Here is a 21,802-nt window from a genome sequence, read left to right on the forward strand (position 1 = left end):
ATCCGCGCACCCTTGTTGTAGAATAAACTCAGTTTAATGCAATCTGGATACCCTAAGCTACATTACTGCCGTGTACTGATGCTTAGAAACAAAGTATAATTCACACTATATTCTTTATAAACATCGCTGTCCACAGAACACATGCAACCTATTCATGGTGTAATATGTGCAGATTGCACAGTGAAGCTTAATTTGTTGTGGCAATTACAAAACTATACAAATGAACATGCAGAAATAGAAGCCACTGACCCACTGCATGAAGCGACCACGATGCACAGCCAATCATAAAAGTGGCACGAAAAAAAAAAAAACTGCACATGGTATTGATTTCAAGCCAGCACCATAGAATGTTGCAGAGTTGCGATATAATACTTTGCAAGAATGCCGAAAAAGGTTGTACATGTTTGTAGAGGAAATTTTAAAGGAGATCTGCTGGCGGGGGATAAATTTACAAGTAAATACCTGTAAACTTGCAGTGGCCCCTAAAATGGAGCCATGAGGAGAGATGAACTAATGCATCAAAGTACCTACCGCCATTACATGGGAACTTTCAGTTGCTACTGAGTCAATCTCAGTTGAGCTGTATTACATGGCAGCTGCAACTGCCAGTGACATGTGAACGGCAGTTGACTTCAACTGAGATTGGCAATCCCAGTTTAAACAAATCAACTGCCACGTGGTGCGAGTAGATAGCGTATCATTGCAAATTGCTTCTCCTCTGCCTGCCAAGGGGTTTGTTAGGTCAGTCAATGACCCTACACACTGCTCACATGCAAAAGACAGTGTACCATGTAAATCGCAAAAACTAGCACGGACACCTGAAGAAAGCATGCAACACAGAAACCAGAGGATAGGCTTCACATTGTCTTGTCTATTTAACTACCCGTTTGTTAGAAAAAAAGATGTAGTTAAACTGAATAAAGCTTTTGGCAAAAAAATACCTACATTATTAGTTATTTGAAAAATACTGAAGGATGCTTTTTTCTTCATTTAAAGATGCTTCTACACCCTTATCACGTGACCACGTATGCTTAACTGAACACGGAAGTGCCATGCAACTCCAAGTAGACTTCTGTTCAGATGAACGGCAGTTGAAAGTGCCTGTATGAACAAAGATAGTAGATGCAAACGACAATTATTGTATGGGATACAACCCACCCACTTGTATCTTGTATCTCAAATACTTATCGCCTCAGTATTTTGTATATGCATCATGATACATCTGCAAGGTGTCTTTGCCCTGCCCTGCTATATAAGTAGCAGGTGCTTGGTTTGAATGTTTTAATTGTTTAGAACACCTTTTATACCAACATCATCTTTCAGGGCTCCTCTTCTAACAGTTCTCAGAAAACATTCTTCGTTGAATTTCTCAAGGGCTACGCATTTTTCTTGTATAGCTCTATGATGCATGTGCGAGGTTAATAAATGGATAGTTATTGGTAGGTATCGGTATGACAAATTCACATGCATACCATGCCGAAATCATAAAAGCACACAGTTTTCATGGAACCATGTTTTCAAGCATTTTAAGTCTACAAATATGGGGGGATATGGACTTCAGCTTTTCTCGTGTCTTTGCAGCAAGCAAGAAATTTTGCTCAAAAGAGTCCATTAATCATGGTGGTACCTTGAAGAAAGACTAAAGAAATAATGAAACAAAGCAGAAAAGAAAGAGGACGTAAAAAATGGCTGCAGCCCGCTCTGCCTTGTGAAAGATGTTTTAATGAGCTTAAGAAACATGGATACCTTTCTCAAGTTATTCACATGAGTTTTGATGCAAACAAAGATGATATATTATTTCTGAAGAGATTGCAAGTCGGTCACAATGTTCCCATTTTTATTTGTACCAAACTGTTTACAGCACTTCAACTTACTTTTCTTAGGCTTGCCTGTTATAGAGAAAACTAATCCGGAGAATTAGATACTGTAGAGTACATGGCTGTATTCACTTATACATATCAAGGTGTGGTTCGCACCAAATGTTTAAACGTTCAGGTCATTATAAAAATAGCCTGTTTCTTTTGTTCCCGGAGCAAATGCATGTATGCACACTCTCCGTCTACTCAGTCCAACATCTATTCTAAAGCAAGAGTGGAAGAATGTTTCAAGGTACTGGCTGATCCCACATTACTTGCACCAAGCTGTATTTCACGGTTGCGCAAGCAACCAAAGTCAAGACACTGGACGCAACTTTGCACGATACAGCCCTGCAACAATACAGGCCACGGTTGAACACGTCAGCACCTATAAAACCACAACACCAGAAATTGTGCTCCAAGACTGACAACTTCACAGCAGCAAAACAGTAAAAGTGGTAGGCGACAATTGGCAGGTACAAACAAGAAATGTATGCAGCCAACAGCTGAGAAAAGACAGGTGCAATTGTGCGCTGCACTGCGTAATCACACTTGAAAGACCTAGTGAAAGTGGCAGTCACACTTGTGCCTTCAATTGCAGCAAATTGAATTATTATGCCTGCACACCTTCCACTGGATTTCTGATTAAAAGTGAGGCTCTGCGCTACCATAAATATGCTTTCATAAAAATCCCCCACCTCTACAAACTGCTTGAACACAACAAAGAAAAGCACCTGTGGCACATTTTTTCAGTGTAGTACAAAACAAGTGTGTGGTTACAAATTTGGCTTTAGTTGCTGGCTACTTGTTCTTAACGCAGGATTTTTACTAAACCTGTTGGATAGAATGCATCCTGCGACATGAGCATCATGCTTTCTGGGACTCCTTACAGCAGGTCTCAAGTCAGGCATTGAGCTGCAGACATGGTACCTGGCTCTCGTAGGCCACACTGCAACATGGTCGAGGTGTGGTCGAGGAGGTGCCATATGATGTGGAAAGAGTCCCAATATTCAGACCGTTCCCACACATCCACCAGGTCAACATTTGTTATCCTCAATGAAAAGCCACTGCATTAAGGTGAAGAAAGCATTCATACATAACTGCATGTAAACACATTAGCCAAAATAAATGTGTACATTTAGAAGTCTAATATTCACTGTAGCCAATTACGCAAGTTATATCAATAAGTAATCTAATGATCTTGAAGTTACAATACAAGAAAGCTTCTGAACAGCAACAAGATGGGAGAAAGCCTAACACACCTCCTGACTGAATCTGCAAAAATGAAAAGATCTGCCATAGGAAGCATAGTCTATGTGCTTGAACGTATCACCACATTCTGTGGCAACATGCATTATTTGAAGACACCTACAAAAAATGCAATATGCATGAATAGCAGCCTTTCTGCAAATTGCAGAAAAACATACCAGGATTCCTAGTGCATAATCATTGTACAACTGGACTACACAACGTGGTTCCCTAAATGGAAATCAAGAAATGTGCTGTCACAAAAATGAATTCCATTACATAATAAAATTGAATGCCTATGTTCGCAAACATTAAATAACATGCAGCTGACACATAACATACATAAAGCATACACTACAGCACAGGCAAAAGACCAGTATAATTCTCCCCAACTGGCTGCAGAAAAACTGCCTGAGAGGTTGCAACTTTGGCATCACAGAAAAGACCAAATACAAGTTATTTCTAGCAGCACTAACCTCATGACAAATCTTTATTTAAAATTTTGATTCCCATTCCTGGAACAAATACCCTCTTTGAGCCAAATGACAATGCAAATTTATTGGCTACAGTAGCAGAGAAACCTCAATTTGTTTACACACACTGGCTAAAAAGTACTAGCAAATGCAATTCCGACAAAAAATATAAGGCTCCTCCAGAGAAACATCCACTCACTTCCAGACTTTCTTTAAATAAAAAAGTCACTGCTGCAGATCCCCTCCTATAAATAGACAATCTACAGTGCCATAATAATGCACTCAACTGCACACACTAATACCAGCTGGCTAGCCTGACTCGTCATTTCAGTGGTGACAAAGCAGTCCCTGCCAACATGTCACGCAGCTGTCCATGTGCGCACTGTGCTCCTTTGAATGCGAAACACATCAAGAACACTGTACACGTATGACAAATGCACAACCTTCATGTGGGCACATCACGATGGAAATTGGTCAGAGACCTCCACAAACACTGACGACCTAAAAATGTCCACGTTTCAAGATGAGCTCTTCCATCGCCATACTCCGACACAAACAAGCACAAGGGGCTGTTCAGACAAGTAGCCACGTGCCCTCAATTGGTTAAGTTTCCTAATCTGGTTTCTTGCTTCTTCCTTTTAAAAACATGCAGTTAGCTAAGGCCCAGTGTCAGTTCTTGAAGTGGTAGTGTGGCTCTGATGTGGTCAAGTGGCTCAGGTCATCCATACTTTTCTTGGCAGCTGATGTGATGATCCCATCGACACTCTTCACAGTTCGGCTTGTCAGTTCTTGTACCTCTTGACTCATACGACCAATAACCCACTCCATAGCCAAGCGTCCCTGCATAGAAAGAATGAGGCAGGTCCAGTACATACATAAAGGCCACTGCCAAAAGTAATTGCAATGTACGCATTGCACAGTAAAGCAAGACTGTTCCTTTTCAAACTAATTACCAATGAGAAAATGAAATGCCAATGAAGTACCTTCGGCAAGCACTTACAGCCCCTAGATGTTGTTTGTAGGTTATGAGTATTCTTTGTATACAAAATATCCTATTAACATAACCTGTAGGTTTGCCCATTCTGTTCATCAGACTAACAAGATTTGGTCTCAGGAATGCTACAAAGTAATTAAGAGACGTGAAAAGTAGCACATATGACAGTTCAATATAAGTTTTGTTGTTACTGCTAAAAGCAGTAAAAGATGAAACAAGCAAAGAAACCTTTCAGTTTTTTTTATTTGCAATCTTTTGGCTTTGTATAATTACAGTGGTGGTCCAGCAAGTTTAGGATTTGGAGCAGGGAAAAGCAGTTTTGGAGCAGAAAAACAGACCTCTTTGGGAACATTTGGTGCTGCACAGCAGTAATGAGTAGCCATTTGGTGCAGCTTGTTATTACTGCAGAACTGGTAAATGCTGCTCAACAGTAAAGGAAGACACAAGGTCAACAGTCAGCAGCAGCCAATTAAGCTTGTGTTCAGATGGATGCTAGTATACTACACGAGGTATGTTGCAAACAGATTTTCGTTTGGATAGGCAAGAAACTTTTGTAAAGAAGTACATAAAGCTTTGTAGAACAAAGCTATGCAGCCACGCATAAGACACTTAAAAAGTTACAACTGTGCTATAACAATTTCTGCCATCAAGCATACTGAAGTAACGGCAAATGCCTTGTGTGCATTCCAAATGTGCTTTGATGCGCTTATTTTGTGGATTGCATTCAATAACCATGCTCGAAGCTACGACAAGAGACTGATGTGAATCTACCAACAGCATCCGGAATGAAATGCTGCCGTGCGGTGTGTTGCAAAGATGGCAATAGTAGCCGTGGATGACAAACTTACCATACCTTAGACTCACTTTCATTACGAGACAGTTAGGGGGCTTTACGAGTGTCATGCAGCCTTCGCAAATAGATATGAGTCGATTTGGCACCAAGCTGTAACTTTAGTTGCCGACACCCAAACAACCCGACAAATCGGTTCCAATTACACCCAATGGCCTTTGCTTCCGCCGTGAAGGTTTGTAAGTGGTGGGGCTGGCTAACACTCCCAAGGTTAATTCTAGTAGTAAAAAGATAAATACCCAAGAAAGTGGATGGGGAAACGGTGCCACGGTAGCTCAATTGGTTGGAGCATCGCACGCATAATGCGAAGACATGGGATCGTTCCCCACCTGTGGCAAGTTGTTTTCATCCACTTCCATAGCCATTAATTTATCATTTCTTTAATTGAATTAGTACGTACAAGCAATTTCCCCTATGTTGTCCTTGGTGTCCTTGTTTTTTGGCTTTTTATGATACGATTAATAAAAATCGAACTCCTCAGTTAACCCCCTCTCCTCTCGTTTGTGGCATGCAATTCTCAAAATTACGAGGAATAACTTTGTCAAGAATGTAAGACAAGGTACTAGAAACTTTACTGATAGAATAGTGTGGCACTATAACCTGCATATACTGCATGTATATAGCAATGCATGGCATATACACATACGTATAGTGAAATTTCATTATCCTGAACACCACATTAACGAACTTTTCAGAAATCCCCAGCTGACTTCTTATGGTTTCAATGTAAAAGTATTTCAGTACTACAATCTTCAGAATACCAAACTTTTTAGAATAACGATCATTATTCAGTTTCCCTGTCATGTTAACAATGCCTCAGTACTGCGAACTAATATTCCAAAATCTTGGGGTTCTTAGATTTCCGTGTATGTTTCAAGGGAGTCAAAACAGTAGGCTAGCAGACAACAAGATGCAGAAAGCGGACACCAAGGAGCACGAGTTGGGAAAAAAAACGCAGGAGAGAATTTTTTAAATCTATTCCGGAGGCGATGACGCATCGGGTTTTGCGAGCGTGTGCTCCACCCTGGCAAGTGTCGCTTAGCAACAGAGGCACATCTCTTCCTTCTTTTGCCCTTTCTACGCACAGCTCTTTCTTTCAAGCTTCTTTCTGTGCCCGTACTAGCTATGCGTGTGGAAAAATGTAACCTCCGAACTCATGGCGGAGCCACACGGCTGCATTTTGCACTTTCCAGACGACATCGTTTACACGCACTTGCACTTTAGAATATTTCAGGTGGCCACCTTGAGCGAGACAATTGCGGTGTCCGCAGCAAGGAATGTGAAAAACAAACATGAAACATTGCGCTTTGGAAGCGACATGGAGCTTCCTTTTTGTCAGTAGTTTTCTCAGAGTCAGCATCTACTTCATGCTCGTCACTCTTACTATACGGTGCTTCGGTGATGCATCGCAGCAGAATCTACGGAAAATAGCAAGAGCACAGGTCGAGAGCCAACAGCGACATTTTCATGGACAGCTCAAAGGGTGGCAACTCATGAACTGATGGGTTGACGGGCAGAATGGTTAATTTTGGGGCTTTCACTATAGCAATCTTTCAGAATAACGAAAGATTTTCAGCAGTCCTGCGTGAATCGTTACAATGAGATTCGACCGTACCTAAACATACACTGAAATTTTCACCGAGCACTGGGTGCACATTAAAGAAGCCCATGTGGTCTGGGTGCAAGTTAAGAAGCCCATATAGAGCCCCCACTGAGGCATGCCTGACATAATTAGATCATGGTAGTGGCATGTAAAACAACAGTTTATTTTAAATTGCAACATTCCATATCACGGCTGCTGTTCATGCCAAAAATTAAGAGCACGGCAAAGGGAGCAACAGTGCAGATGTACCGACACTGTTTATTCTGGAAAAAGTATCATTGTATACATGGTACATGTGCATGACAAATGAAATGAACTGTGGGTACTATAACATGCACACAAGAAAAATGTGAGAAGGTCAAACGAAACCACTGAACCACCCAGCTCACTTAATTGCATAATCTATGGATGATAATTATACTTCTGTGGGAGAGCTATTCAGGGCTGATTTAGACTTCAGCTTGCTTTTTAAAGGGCCCCTCACCAGGTCTGACCATTTTGAGCTGACAAGCGCAGAGCATACAATGTGCGATAACCATAGTGTCTGCAAAGTATTACATCGCTACGTGCCTTGAAAAGATCTGAAATTTCAAACCGAATGATATTTGCCCTTTTCCTCGCAGCCGCTGCGCTCCAAGCAGGAGGGTGACGTACAACTATTTGTGCTGCGACGTTGCTTGTGGCGACACGCGACTTCGAGAATTATTCAAGGCAACATCTGTTATTTGTGTAATATGTTGCTTGAATAGACAGATTAAACTTTACAAAAAAAATAAAAATAAAACACAGAAACTGAATGTCTGCATGTTCTTGTTTTACTTCCCACTGCAGCAAGAGAGATGTACTTCTGTTTCGTCTGCTTGTTCCCACGTTGTGCAGTTGACTGTGCAGACACCGAAACTGTTATTTTCTACCTCGTTTTAGCATGTGATCATGCTCTGCGATCCGCTTGTGTCTGCCTCAGTATTCGTGTAGTACTGACTTACACCGATAGCCAGGTGTCCTCATGCACAGCGTGCAAAATCTGCGCTGCGCAAAACGAAACTATCACAACAGCCCGCGCGCTACGTCATCAGCGGAAATGCGCTGCACCGCAAAAAAGTGAGAAGAAAAAAAAAGTGAAGGTGGGGCCCGTGACGTATCCATCATGCGATCCATGAGCTCTGGTATAGGAGAACTCAGGGAAGGAATTTCGCTTGCAGAGGCTAGACGAGGCAAGTGGAGAAAGCGTCAATGTTTGCGGCGAAGCTCACCTTCTGAAATCATGGGTTCACGGCCCTGAAATATTTCTATCTCGGCTATTAATAAGCCAATTTGAAATATTTTTGGGGCAGAAGACTTCTTAGAGGACACATAACTTCCAGCGCATAACCAAAGTTTGCTGTGTGGCCTGGTGAGGGGCTCTTTAATATGATATGCTTATGTTGCTCACTAGTTGGTCTGGGTGGTGCAAAACAATTTTTGTCGCAAAGCATAGCAAATTGCGAGATTTCAGTTACGAAATTCAGTAGTTGTAGATGACCCGATTGTAGTATAGGATTGAACTAAAACAGCAATAGCAGCATTTTATCTACTACTCAGCTTTAACTCTATCCGAGGTGCGCAGTGACTAAGAGAAAAAAGGCACATTGTGCGTCACGCATTTCCGCTGCCAGTCACCGACATATGACAAACACATGCGCTCCCGGCTGTCATTGCACCGTTTCTCGCTCTTTTCGCACAGACATGCAAGGCATGGCGAATGGATAAAAGCAAGTATGTCCACAATGTATGCAAAAATTATAAACTCACAAAAAGAAGGCGAAAAAGTAGCCTGCATTCAGTTGTAGCTATGTCTATACGTATGCACTGCTGCATTGGCTGAACACACTCCTGGTGCACACAGCGCCCCCTAAGAGGGGAGCCATGTTTTATTGCCATTTGGTGCAGCTCCTCGCTCTGGCCCGTCAAAGTGCTCCTTCTAGCCATCATAAGCATAGAGTTACTTTACTGACTGTAGAGGAAAAGCTAAGCACCATGTTGCTACCTATGTGGATGATATAAGGCTAGAAATAATCACGATATGATGTAAAAATGAGTACTTACACATAGCACGTACGTATGAACAATGCGTAAAGATAATTCCACATATTTTTTAGAAAGATTCGATGGCTATTTATAAAATTTTAGCAAAAATTTATGGTGCGTGAAAGGGTGCGTTTGCAGACGCCTGAACTAGAGCTGTCACTATACTGAGGAAGGCTCAGGATCACTTTTGATTGCACTTTTTGTCTGAATGGCTTCTCGTCTGTGCCTGCTCAGCATAGCAACATGGTGGCACCCTTGCACTTCCACTTTTAATACATGGGTGCTGCAGGTAGCTTTGCCTATAGAGCTGGTTGTATCAACTCTATGAATGACAGCAACGCCAGAATGCTTCGTGTCTATTTGCACCTGTAAAGCCATTATTGCACTTATCGCCGCACATAACACAGCATTGGCTGTGTGGCTTCATAACCGTGCAGTCACCATCCACGATCGCGTCAATAGCCACAGCTATTCTCCACACTATACCGCTTCATTTAGACTCAGTGCACGCGTCTGGCCTGTGCCTTCAGAACTGCAAGGCCACCGTCCATGATCGCACCGATAGCGTCCGCTTTTCTTCCACAGCAGTTGCAGCAAACAGTAGTTTTGTTTTGACTCGGTGCACACGTCGCCCGTGAGCCTTCAAAACTGCATAGTCGCTATTTATGATTGCATTGATAGAGACCAAGCTTTCATCTGCAGTTGTTGCAGTAAATGGTAGTTTCATTTTGTCTCTGTGCATGCGTCAGCCACGTGCCTACAGAACCGCAAGGTCGCTGTCCATGATCTCTTCAAGAGCAACCACGGTTTCATCTGCAGCGGCTGCGGCAAAGAGCAGTTTCCTTTTGACTCGGTGAAAAGCTGTGGAGGATGATGCACATTCTACATTGCAATGGATGGAGGATCTGTTGGCAACCAGTGCACTGGCAAAAAGACAACTGAGGTGTGCGCATGGTAGTGAAAAGAGTGTCTCAGATGAAGACGCGTGTCATGGCCGCGCTGTGAAGGAAGTCATGAGGCCTAATCTACTGCGAGTGCTAATCAGTCACGAATGACGAGAATTGCAGCTTCTACACTGCTTTTGTGCAAAAGAGATACAATTTGTGATTAATTCAGTAGGAGTGTGATGTAGTAAGCATTTATTTCTTTTCATGACACCCTCGATATTTCGACATTCAGTTAAATTCTTACATTTTCTTAGGGCTAATGAAATCCAAATCAACAAGGTTTTACTGTAGTAGTATCTCCAAAGATCATCGCTCATGAATACTGCCTATGTGCACTTCCTGTTTGTGACCAATGAAGCACAAATGGCAATTATAACACACCGCTTTCATTATGTTCTGTGAAATTAAATTCTGCATGCTTCCTTTCTTGTCGCAAGCATAGGAGGCATGCTATATTATTTTTTTCATAAATCAGCAGCATGTTACATTCAAGTACACTTATATTTTCTCACTCTAAATTCATGAAAATCAGGTAGATACGGTTGTTTGCAAGAATAAAGAGAGGCTTGTAAGAAGTAATGGAGAGTGAAATGATTGACAGGCTGGGCACAAGACGCGTCAGCTCATCATTTGTCGGGTTATCGGGAAAACAACTCGCATTCTCTCAGGCCAATTTCAGAGTATTCAAAGCCATGGCTGTGCTACACGCACACTTCCTCTGAATTCGTGTGGACAGTCAATGACAGATTTTTTGGACTCGCAATTTTTCAGACATGCCCGATGAAGGTGTCTGAACTGAACCTTATATTAACCCATAGAGCCAACGTATAAGAACACCTGAAATTTTGGACATTGAAACCCTTCACCGTCCGATTTATCAGTCTTTTTGCCATCACTGCATGTTCGAAACGTCATTAACTGGATCCACCACTGATACGATTTTGATTACCTCACAGCCTTGAACCAATGCTCTTGCATGACATTCTATTGGTAGCCGTAGCCACCACTGCAGATATGCTAGGCCTAGCTGCTTCGACCTTCACTACCACCAAGCTTCCCGTTGTTTACTGCTGTGTTTTTCATTGTAAGAATTCACCGCAGCTAAGCAATGGCACCGACTCCGCCTTTGTCATCTTTGTTGATGGTTTCAAAGCGTGGAAAGCACGGCATGGGTCAAGCGTTGCATAATGACGGTTTGCAAAAGTCAGCTTCGTTGCAATACAGCGGTGTTAGGCGGTGAAAAATATGCGATGTGTTGTGGTCAAGCATACCAAAAGTAGCAAGGGGTGACTGTCACGGGACACAGTTTGTATTCCTTAATTATACAAGCGTGCCCCTACCCTCTCCCGTCACATTATGAGCACGGAAACACCTAATGGAGTACTGGCAGGCCCTCAGAGGTGTTTCGGATGTCCCTATGGTAATTTGAGCCCTTGGGGGCAGAAAAAGGCCTGCATTCATTTTTTTGGACTGCCCAATTTTTCGCTCATTGTCACAGCCATATTTTAAATTTTAAATATATTTTATTTTTTTGCACTTGAAGAAACTTCGTGTGACCTTGAAGAATTGTTCACTGAAGTGATGGCCTTATATGAGAATTTAAAAGACCTCATAGTAGGAGACAATTAAATTCCACAGCCCGAGTCCCTCCCACCACCAGCGCCTCTTGACAGCATAATCTTCCTTTGTGTAATTGTTGTATACTTTGCTATAACTAATACTGCTTCGCATTTCAGGCAAAACTGCAGCCTCTCTTTGCACCTTTCTTTCTTTCTGTGAGTCTGAGTATAAGCGCTCCTGCGCATGACTGCTGTTGATTCTGATTTCGAGTGAATGCGGCATGGCCTTATTTCGGTTACTGAGTGAATTATACAGGGCGCCCCAACTATCATGCACCAGGACTTAAAAAAAAGAGCAGTTGCATTACTGGAAGAAAACCTAGTGCATATTGTTTCCAGTACAGTGGAGTAGCCGCCAGTAACTATTTCATTCCTGAAATTTAATTTGACAACTGCAATTAATTATCTAATTCGAGAAGTACTGTCCTAATTATCAAAGTGTCAATGAGGCATTTGTAGTCACCCCAGGCACCCCCAAATGACTTCTAACTGCTGTTTTCAGTGACGTACTAATTGGGTGCAATTTGCAGATGCATGCAAAGATGCTGATGCTGCAAAGATTCAAGATGCTTTGCATATGCATGCAAAGCATCTTGAAGTGAGGTGAACATACAGCAACATATTCATTGTCTAGGCATTAGCTATCCGTACATTTAGAAATAATTGTTAATTGGCTACCTCCTTCTCTACAAAAATATAATAAACTTTGTGCTGTGTATATATTTATACATGCATGGTGTTTACAGTGGAAATTTAAAACAATGTTGAAGGGAGAAAATACGGATGAGGCAGCCACTGCTGGTACTTCTAATACACTTGCTCTCCTATTGTCAGGATTTGCAGAAATAAAGCAAAGCTTGAATTAAAATCCTGGCACGTCCTCGCCAAGAAGTGATGCAGTAAGCTATTAGCCACAACAAAATTTTAAGTGAAAACGTCGAGGTAAGTCAAAAGGAACCTCAAATGATGTGGGTGGCAAAACTCTGGCAATGACACGTTGGGGGAAATGGGGGAATAGTTGGCGCCTATGGCCACGGCTCTTAGTGTTTTTGAAAAATCATACTTAGACTGCATATATTACCTCTCCTGCATCAAAGAAAATTTGTTAAAGGAAAGGTTAGCATTTGTGTGTCTCACCTCCTCTGTCCATCCCTCATGTTTGTGCTATTACTCTGGTCTACACATAGATGTCTCTTTCCCCATCAATTGAGAATTTCGAGTGCCAGCTATAACATTCATTGACAGTTAATTGTGAGCTTTAATAATATTTGGGGTTTTACGTGCCAAAACCACTTTCTGATTATGAGGCACGCCGTAGTGGAGGACTCCGGAAATTTTGACCACCTGGGGTTCTTTAACGTGCACCTAAATCTAAGCACACGGGTGTTTTCGCATTTCGCCCCCATCGAAATGCGGCCGCCGTGGCCGGGATTCGATCCCGCGACCTCGTGCTCAGCAGCCCAACACCATAGCCACTGAGCAACCACGGCGGGTAATTGTGAGCTTTCTTCAGAGTCAAAATATGCTGGCAGCCGAAGATAGGGCAAACTAAGTGTTGAAATCTCATGAATTATATGGTGGTGGTGCTATTTCTTGGCAGAGAATGATACCACAACATTGGCACCAAACCTCTGCATTATGATGTACAACTGGTGGTGCATTGCAGACAACTACAAGTTGTTACAGCTTGCAGCACACAAGGGACTACAAAATGAAAGTTCAGCCCATGCAAGTGCAGCATGGCATGCAAGTGCAGCATGGGCAATGTCTTATACTTCCACTTATACACGACACACAAACAACTTGTTTCCTGGAAAAGATTAACAAGGCAACATCCTTCAGCACCAGAGCTTTCCACACTTTCACAAAAATGTGTTACAGGGCTTTTATGATTTAAGTGACAATATTTAAGTGCATGAAAAGGCTGGAAATGCAGAATTAATTCAAGAGCTCAATAAAAAATAAAAAGTATGAGAAAGAATTTTTCACCTTTCCCGCATTTGAAGAGATTGCCTTGGCTACAAAGTCTTCCAAGTAGCTGCTCAAAGGCACGCCCCTGATTGTGATGACTGCTTCTTGTGTCATCAATGTACTGGAAGAAAACACAAAATGAATAAGAGCCATTTGGAATCTGAATAGCCTTTCAACTGTCAGTCACAAGTATAGCTTATCAAAAATTCTGAATTATCTTCCCATTTACCAAAATACACATGGTAGATTTATAACTTGCTATGTTTGTGCTGTCATTAGTTTGAGACAACAATCGGCATACCATGTTTGATGCTTGCGGTACTGCGACAACCACAAACTTTCACTTAAGCATTTGAATTGCATGTTTTAGACTTGATTATGGCAGTGACGAGGAGAGCAGAAGCAGCAGTACTACAAGACCACACCATAGTCTATGATGCTTTGCAACAATATAGGTATTAGTAAGTGTGCAAAGCAATCTCCAGTCTGCATTAACCTCTACAAGTGACAATGACAGTATCATTCAATTAACTACAGCCAGTTCAACAAGACCACTACAAGTATAGCATTTCATGATTTGCAGTCACAAGCTGGATAACTGGATATTTACACTATGTGAAACTGCACTTAGCCATATGGTGCCAACTACCATTCTACCAAGGAATGTTCGCTGACTTAGTTACTAGTTAAATTTAACATTCTTCAGAATAACAAAAGTGTCATGGCCATACGTGTAGGTTGAAAATACAGTATTCAATTGGGAGGTACAATTATGCAATGGAAATGAATTGCTTTGGGCCCAAGTCACAGAACTCAAGCTCAGCAACTTAAGGGAGCAACTTCAGCTCCTGTACAATATCAGAAAGCAATTAGCACTGATACTATTAAGAAGAAACATTCACCTAGAATCCTATGGCATTATACAGGGCACCATACTATAAACGAAAGATCAAGTGAGTGGACACATGAACAGTAAGAGGGGAAGCAGAGGCAGGCATTTAAGACAAAAAAGGAAACTAATCCTGACTAGGATAAAGAAGGTCCACAAAGACTCGAAGAAGAAAAAGCAACAAGGGCCCAGGAGAAGTGGCCATCCACAATAAGAAAGCAGGTGGACCTGGTGACCAGCACAGAATGCAGCAAAATGCTGTCACATACTTGTACTACCACTACACCAGCAGAGAGCCCCTTTTCATTGCTGTTATATTTACTTCAGTACTTTAGCTCTCAGTATTGGAAGCTGCATGCCCTTTGGGAAAGTACTTTTCAATGGAGCATTAATTTCTTCTTTAGTTCAATAATTTGTTATCCCCTTCTGTGAAATGCTCACTTGCCTCTCCTGTTTCTTTCATCCATAACTAAATATTTACGCATTTGAAGGCACTTCTTAATCTCATCTTCTCTCTCTCCATTTTGCGGCCTTGGCAGAGGCCATGTTTACATAATGGACACAATATGCACGGAAGGAGCAAAGTAAGCAATCCGAATATGCCTGCCTGAAATGTCACTTCAGAATCTTAGATGCAGCACTAGCCTACCAGGCCGTCTGGACCACTTTCCAAAAATCAGCAAATCTAAGGGTAAATGAAGTTTCATTCAATGGCCAATGACTAGGACCTTCCATGAAGCAGATGGTTCCAGCACGAAGGCATCGATACTGCTTCCTTTGACTTGACTGTGCTGCTTTTCCTTCTAGTGATGATACAGGAAGCCACACCTAAGAATCAAACAGTGAGAAGGCAGGCTTGGATGATGGCAGAAAAGGTAATGGTTGTAAGCAGGCAACTGACCATTCTTTCCCTTATCACACAGAAAACTAAGTTTTGAACTTCATTCCACAGGCATGGTGTTCACAGCTGCTTAGAGCAAGAGGTAGGGTACAAATCTAATTGCTTGCCTCATATTATCCATAAAAATGAAAATGCCATTCCATAGGCACTTCAGGACGCCAACACCTGTGGCAGACCACCGAAGTGTGCCTACTTACTATGACGAAGGGGAGGTAGGTAGGTAGGTAGGTAGGTAGGTAGGTAGGTAGGTAGGTAGGTAGGTAGGTAGGTAGGTAGGTAGGTAGGTAGTGTTACAAATTCAGATTTGAAGCAGGTGCCCTCCAGTGCAAGACGATACTCTGTTGCAGATCACTTTATACATGCCACATGAATGCAACATACCATATTTTCCACTGTATAAGACATGTTCTTTTCCAAAATGTTCGGTGGTGCAGCTTATATAATGGTGCATCTTATGTACATGCATAAAAACATGTGCAATAGAGCAATCAGTGCAAATTGTTTTTTTTTTAAGAGTGCAAGACACTGCACAGTGGCATTCCCCCCCCAAAAAACAATCTTGTTTTAACAGTGGAACAACCGTGGCAACAGATATCACCTTCTAGAGCTGGCCATATAGGCCGTGAGGCGACTGCAGTAAAGGCCACCATTGTGGCTGCTGCGATTCGAGGTCATGTGTACTAGTAGGCTGTCACAGTTTAGTTTTTTTTTTTTTATAAGAAAGAAGGTGAAACCCATAGAAATTATGCAATAAATAACAAAAAGGCACCGCAATTTTTCATTGTTACACTGTGGCACCTAACATCTGTTTACCAAAAATAGCCCCACTTCGTTATGGTAATCATCAGTTGCCTGTGCGAGAAGCCTCAGCTACCGTGGTCTCAGAAGTCTACCAGTAGTAGCTAGTGATCACAGCAGCCATTTTGCTTTCAACGCGATAGCATTAAGGAGCCCGTGTTGCAGAAAATCCGGTGTTAGCATCGGACATCGTTTTGCCCAAGAGATTTTTGAACCACGCAAACCCAGGCCCTCCATGTGACGCAAGGAACTTACTGAACTAATGGAATTTCTTAAGCTAAAATGTGTGCAAAAATCATAAACTATGACTTACACACAACCTACAGACATGATAGCTTTTGGATTGTAATTTGACTAAACGAGAAAACATAATTCTGTTACGCGAAAACTCAAAGAAACCCCTTTTCCAGCGTTTCTACCATTCACAAACCAGCCGCAGTGTCTGCCCATTGGGCGCACCAGCGCGCAGGTGTCTCGGGGGCCATGGAGCGGCGCACCCAGTTTCTTGCAATACCTCCAGCTGGCACTCACCTCCGTCGCATTGTGGCCCTCGCAAGAGGCCGTGTTTCTACCAGAAAGCCCACCTTCATGCATAGTGTTTGCGGCCACATTTCCCGATAAACATTATGGTTACTACGCTCCAGTTGCCGAGAAACGTCAGAAGCAGTCAGGGATCCTTGAATGTTATCACATTCCACTCTTAAAGGCGAAGCTAAGCGTGCTCAAAATTTTTGTATGCATATGTTCAGACACGATGTGATCATTGTTTGTGTGCTTGTCCTGAGCGTTCCACGCCAACGACATGTTTTTGTCGTATAGAAGTTTTTCAGAGGCCAACAACATTAACCTAGTGATGCTGCCGGCTGCAGTGGCTGAACATTTAGACAATGCGTTGGAGGATGAGGCCTTCGATGGCTTTGAGTAAAGTGCAATAAAAGTAAGTTTTCTGGGTCTTTGAGGAGTGTTGGTTTAAGTTTTATTCTGCTAGAATTTGCAACTCTTAAAACTTCCGTTTAGAGGAATTTAGCGGCCTGAAATGGGTGAGTACTACATTTTACAATGAGTGTACAAGTGTTCATAATCACGTTTCATCAAGTCGACTGAGTTAGAATAGGTGGACCTTATATGCCAATTTTTTATGCGAAAGTCGCGAAAAGCAAGAGATGCGTCAAACGCAAAGGTGCAACTTATAGAAAAGAAAACACAGTAAGTTTGCACTACAACAATCTTCAATGCACAGATTCCTACCGGCATCACATTCTCTCCAACCTGACAAGCTAACACAGCCACTGAAGTGCTGCTGTAGTGTTAAACAATTCAACTACATTTAGATTCGAAATATTGTAAAAGGAAATGTTTTATATATAACTAGTCAATATAAACGCCTTTGAGCTCAATATAGCTTTCCTTTCTGTTCTTTCAAAGGTTGTTTCTGAATAGAAGCATGTGAATTATTTTTAAAATAGTTCGAGCAATTATTTACATTAATTAGTCACAACTGGATTTCCATTTCTTACAAGGCCTTAAAAGTGAAAATTTTCTGCACTATTTACCACTGCTTGCTATAACAGAAACAAAGTTCAATGAGCTAATTATGGACACTTCTTCAATAGCGAAGATGGCCTGCACTGCAACGGCATCAAAGTGATTTAAAGGGTCACTAAAGGCAAATATTAAGTCAATGGGATCTGTTAAAATGGCATTCCAGAAACCTCACAGCACTTGTTTCATGTCAACAAAATACTTAGTTTAGGAGAAAATCGCATCTGTAGGCTCCGCGTACCTAATTGTAAATCGCCTGCTGCCAAGCAGAAAGTGGTGACGTTGCATATGCCATGAACACTCTTTACTACCATCGGTGAGTAAAAACGCGCCCACCAGATGGCACCACATTTTTTGCGCAAAATGCAAACACATGGTCATGGAGAAACAGAGTTAGGATAGAGCGTTGGAGCTGCCACTGCTGCTGCTCTTGGTCTTGTGACGTGGACCATTCGGGTATCTCCCGCGACATCACATGGACGTGGGATTCTCTGCTACTTGCAGCCAGTGTGAGTTTTGCGAGCCAGCAACTAGTGCAGTACTATGTGATAAAACTACTGGAACGCGAAAACAAAACCTTTTGACTGCCTCCATCATTTTCAAATGTAGTGACATAGAGTTTTTTTTTTTTAATCGAATGGAAATGTACAAGTAGCATTTTCTTCCATCTTACAATACAATGCAATTATAGTTTTATTACGAGTGACAGAATTATAATGAGGAGTACCTACATCATCTTGTCAAGAAAAGACTTAGTTTAAGAGAAAACTGCACCTGAATGGTCTACATACCTTTAGCGCAATTAAAATTGCCCGCCCCCTACAAGGGAGTGGTGATGTCGCAAATGCCATCACTGCCCTTTACTGCGGTCAGTGAGTAAAACGGTGCCTGACAAACAGCACTACAGTTTTCTGCACAAAACGCACACACATGGCCATGGAGATACTAAGCCAAGATAGAGTGCTGGATTCGCCGCTGCAGCTGCTCTTGGTTAAGCAGCGTGGAACGTTCAGGAATCCCGCGATTCCACACAGACGTGCAATTCTCTGCTACTTGCAGTTTGTGCGAGTTTTGAGAGTCAGAAAAACCAGTGCAGCAGTACGCCATAACAAAACTACTGAAACGCGAAAGCGCGGGCAGTGCAGAGTGAAGAAAACGAAACCTTTTTACCACCTGCGTCACTGTGAAGGGTAACTTCAAAGAGTTCCTTTTTTTTAGAGAATCAAATAGAAATGGACAAGCAGCATTTTCTTTTGTCTTATAATACAATACAATGATCTTTTTATTAGGAGTGGTTGAGTACTACTGAGAGAATTACAGTGAGGAGTGCCTTCCACATTGGCCTGGTACTTGAATGTCCCAGGGAAGTCTAATTCTGTCCTGCATTTACCTCAATTTTCCTACTACTGAAGCTCTGTTCTCGATAATATTGACGCGAAATAAGTTTGCACGTGATCACACGGGACCATTAAGGCGAGAATGACGAAGTTCGTGGTTGCGCGCACGCTCTCCGAGGACCAGCCATCGCTAAAGGCAGACGTTTTTTTGCCAATCTGTCGGTGGTAAAGTGTTTTAGTTGTAATAGCTAGGTGACATTTCTGGTGGACATGCGGGGTACGGTCAATGTTAAGATCTCCGGAGCAAACCCCAGACCTAAGCCCGGCGAGTAGTTCAGTTGAGCTTACCCCTGTGCACGTACGTGCCAGCCGACGTCTCCAGGGACTCCAGCCACAGCACGGTCTGCTACCCAATCGAACTAGAATGACGAACCAACCACCTCCTGCCACTCCTGCAGCATCGCACATTGTCGTCAATCACATCCGTACGCCGAATCTGTTCTACGGAAGCGCTTCAGAAGACACCGACGACTGGCTTGACCATTTTGACCGGGTTGCCAGCCTCAACGACTGGAACCACGAGTGTAAGCTACGCTACGTGTACTTCGCTCTTGAGGATTCTGCGAAAACATGCTTTGAGAACCACGAGGCGACACTGACGTCATGGGAAGAATATCGTAGGCAGTTCCTCAATGCCTTCGCCAGGGCAGACAGGAAGGATAGGGCGGAGTTAGCATTGAAGGCAAGAATTCAAGGCCCGAATGAGCGAGTGACGGCGTACGTAGAAGACATGATTCGGCTTTTCAGACGTGCAGACCCTTCTACGACTGAAACAAAAAAGGTGCGCCATCTCATGCGCGGCGTCAAAAAGGAAATCTTTGCTGGCCTCATTCCAAATCCGCCGACGACACTTGCAGAGTTCTATGATGAAGCCACTACTATGGAAAAGGCCCTTCAACAGCGGGCCAGGCAAAACAACTGCGACGCCATGATTTTAAGGGAGCTCTCTGCCGTTACCCTCGGTAACGACATTGGCGCCTTGCGCGAACTCATCCGGGCTGTCGTCAAGGAGGAACTGCAGAAGATGCAGACGACCACTGCCCCTGTGGGACAACTTTCCATTGCGGAAATGGTGCGCACCGAGGTCCGACAGGCCGTCCATATTCCTGGACAGTACGAGGCACCACAGCAGGAACCGCATGCCGAAATGAGTTACGCTGAAGCAGTACGCCGTCCGCCACCCTCAAGTGTGTGCAGCATGGTACACCCCACTCAACAAATGGACGTAAGCTTCAGGCCGCCTCGCAGCCCACCGCACATCGCCGAAGCAAGGACTAGGAAGAGCGACGTCTGGCGCACCACAGACTACAAGCCCCTTTGTTTTCATTGTGGCGAAACCGGACACATCTACAGAATGTGTCCTTATCCTCATGTGGGGCTCCGTGAATTCTCGCCGAATGCAGCTCGTCCACGACCTGGTGAGCGGCCGCCGAAAATAGAGAATTTCGTCGCGAATCGTTGCAATGTTGATCAGCGATGGCAGGAGCCCCGTTCGTCGTCTCCTGCTCGTTACTGGTCACCATCACTAAGCCAAGCCTTTACTCGCGGCGCTCTGAGACGCTGCTCGACTAGCCCGGCGGGTCGGGAAAACTGAGTTTAGAGACCTCCGGAGGCGAGGCCGCTGACGACGACCGTACACAAGATCCTCCACTACGACGACAGCGACGAAAACAGAACGACGCAGACATACAGACGGAGTCAAACACCTTACGAGAGGTAGTAACGTCGAACATTCCCGTCACCATAGACGACGAAGAAATAACGGCGTTAATCGACACTGGAGCGGACACCTCAGTTATGAGCATGGACCTTGCCTGCAAGCTGAAGAAAGTTTCTACCGAGTGGACTGGGTTGCAGATTCGCACTGCAGGAGGCCATCTGCTAACCCCGGCAGGAAGATGCACAGCGCGAGTGAGCATTCGTGGGTTTACGTACCTCGGAGATTTCGTTATCCTCCCAAGCTGTTCGAAGGACCTAATTCTGGGAATGGACTTTCTGCAGGCTAATGGAGCTGTGATTAATTTACAAAAGTCACGGGTAACGTTTTCGACGGCGCAGGCCTTAGCAGGGAGCAGCACTGATGACACGTATGTCAACGCCTTGAGGATTGTTGACGAGAACATCACGGTGCCGCCAAGGAGCAGCATAGTGACCCTCGTCACCTGCGACACATTCGATGGCTATGAGGGTATTGCCGAGGCAAATATCCCACTGCTGCTAGAAAGGCACATCTGCATCGCCCGGGGCTTGTTCGAGTACAGTATAAGTGCTCGCAAGTTTTGTAGACAAACTTCAACCATGAGTATCAGCATGTCCCTCAAGGTACAGATGTGGCATTCCTGAACGACATTGCCGACTTCTCCGACATCGGCACGTTACAGGTGAATTCACCGGATGCAACAACTCACGCCAGCCTGAATACCCACGTCCACATTAATGCTGACTTAGCAGATGTACAGAAGGATCAGCTGCTGGGCCTACTGACAGAATTCTCCAGCTGTTTTTCCATGGAATACAAAGTCCAGCACACTTCCGTTATTATGCAACACTGGATCGTTACAGAGGAGTCGGCACGGCCTGTTCATCACCATCCGTATCACGTGTCACCTATGGAGCGGGAGGCGATTAAGCGTCAAGTTCAAGAAAT

The 21,802-nt window shown here is 43.4% G+C and overlaps 1 protein-coding gene across 3 annotated transcripts in view; it reads right to left on the reverse strand.

The window, feature by feature from the left end:
• Nucleotides 1-1,816: 1,816 nt before the first annotated feature.
• The window catches only part of slmo (PRELI domain containing slowmo), a 60,250-nt gene continuing 40,264 nt past the window's right edge, over nucleotides 1,817-21,802 (reverse strand). For all 3 annotated transcript variants that reach the window (XM_070527457.1, XM_065433324.2, XM_065433323.2), the window contains 2 exons: nucleotides 13,647-13,749; nucleotides 1,817-4,417 (listed from right to left, as the gene is read on the reverse strand). In XM_070527457.1, the coding sequence (XP_070383558.1) occupies nucleotides 4,296-4,417; nucleotides 13,647-13,749 (225 nt within the window). In that variant the 3' untranslated portion in view covers nucleotides 1,817-4,295. The remainder of the gene's footprint in view (nucleotides 4,418-13,646; nucleotides 13,750-21,802) is intronic.

Source organism: Dermacentor albipictus, chromosome 1 (genome assembly GCF_038994185.2).
Source record: "Dermacentor albipictus isolate Rhodes 1998 colony chromosome 1, USDA_Dalb.pri_finalv2, whole genome shotgun sequence".
In the NCBI taxonomy this organism is placed as follows: Eukaryota; Metazoa; Arthropoda; class Arachnida; order Ixodida; family Ixodidae; genus Dermacentor; species Dermacentor albipictus.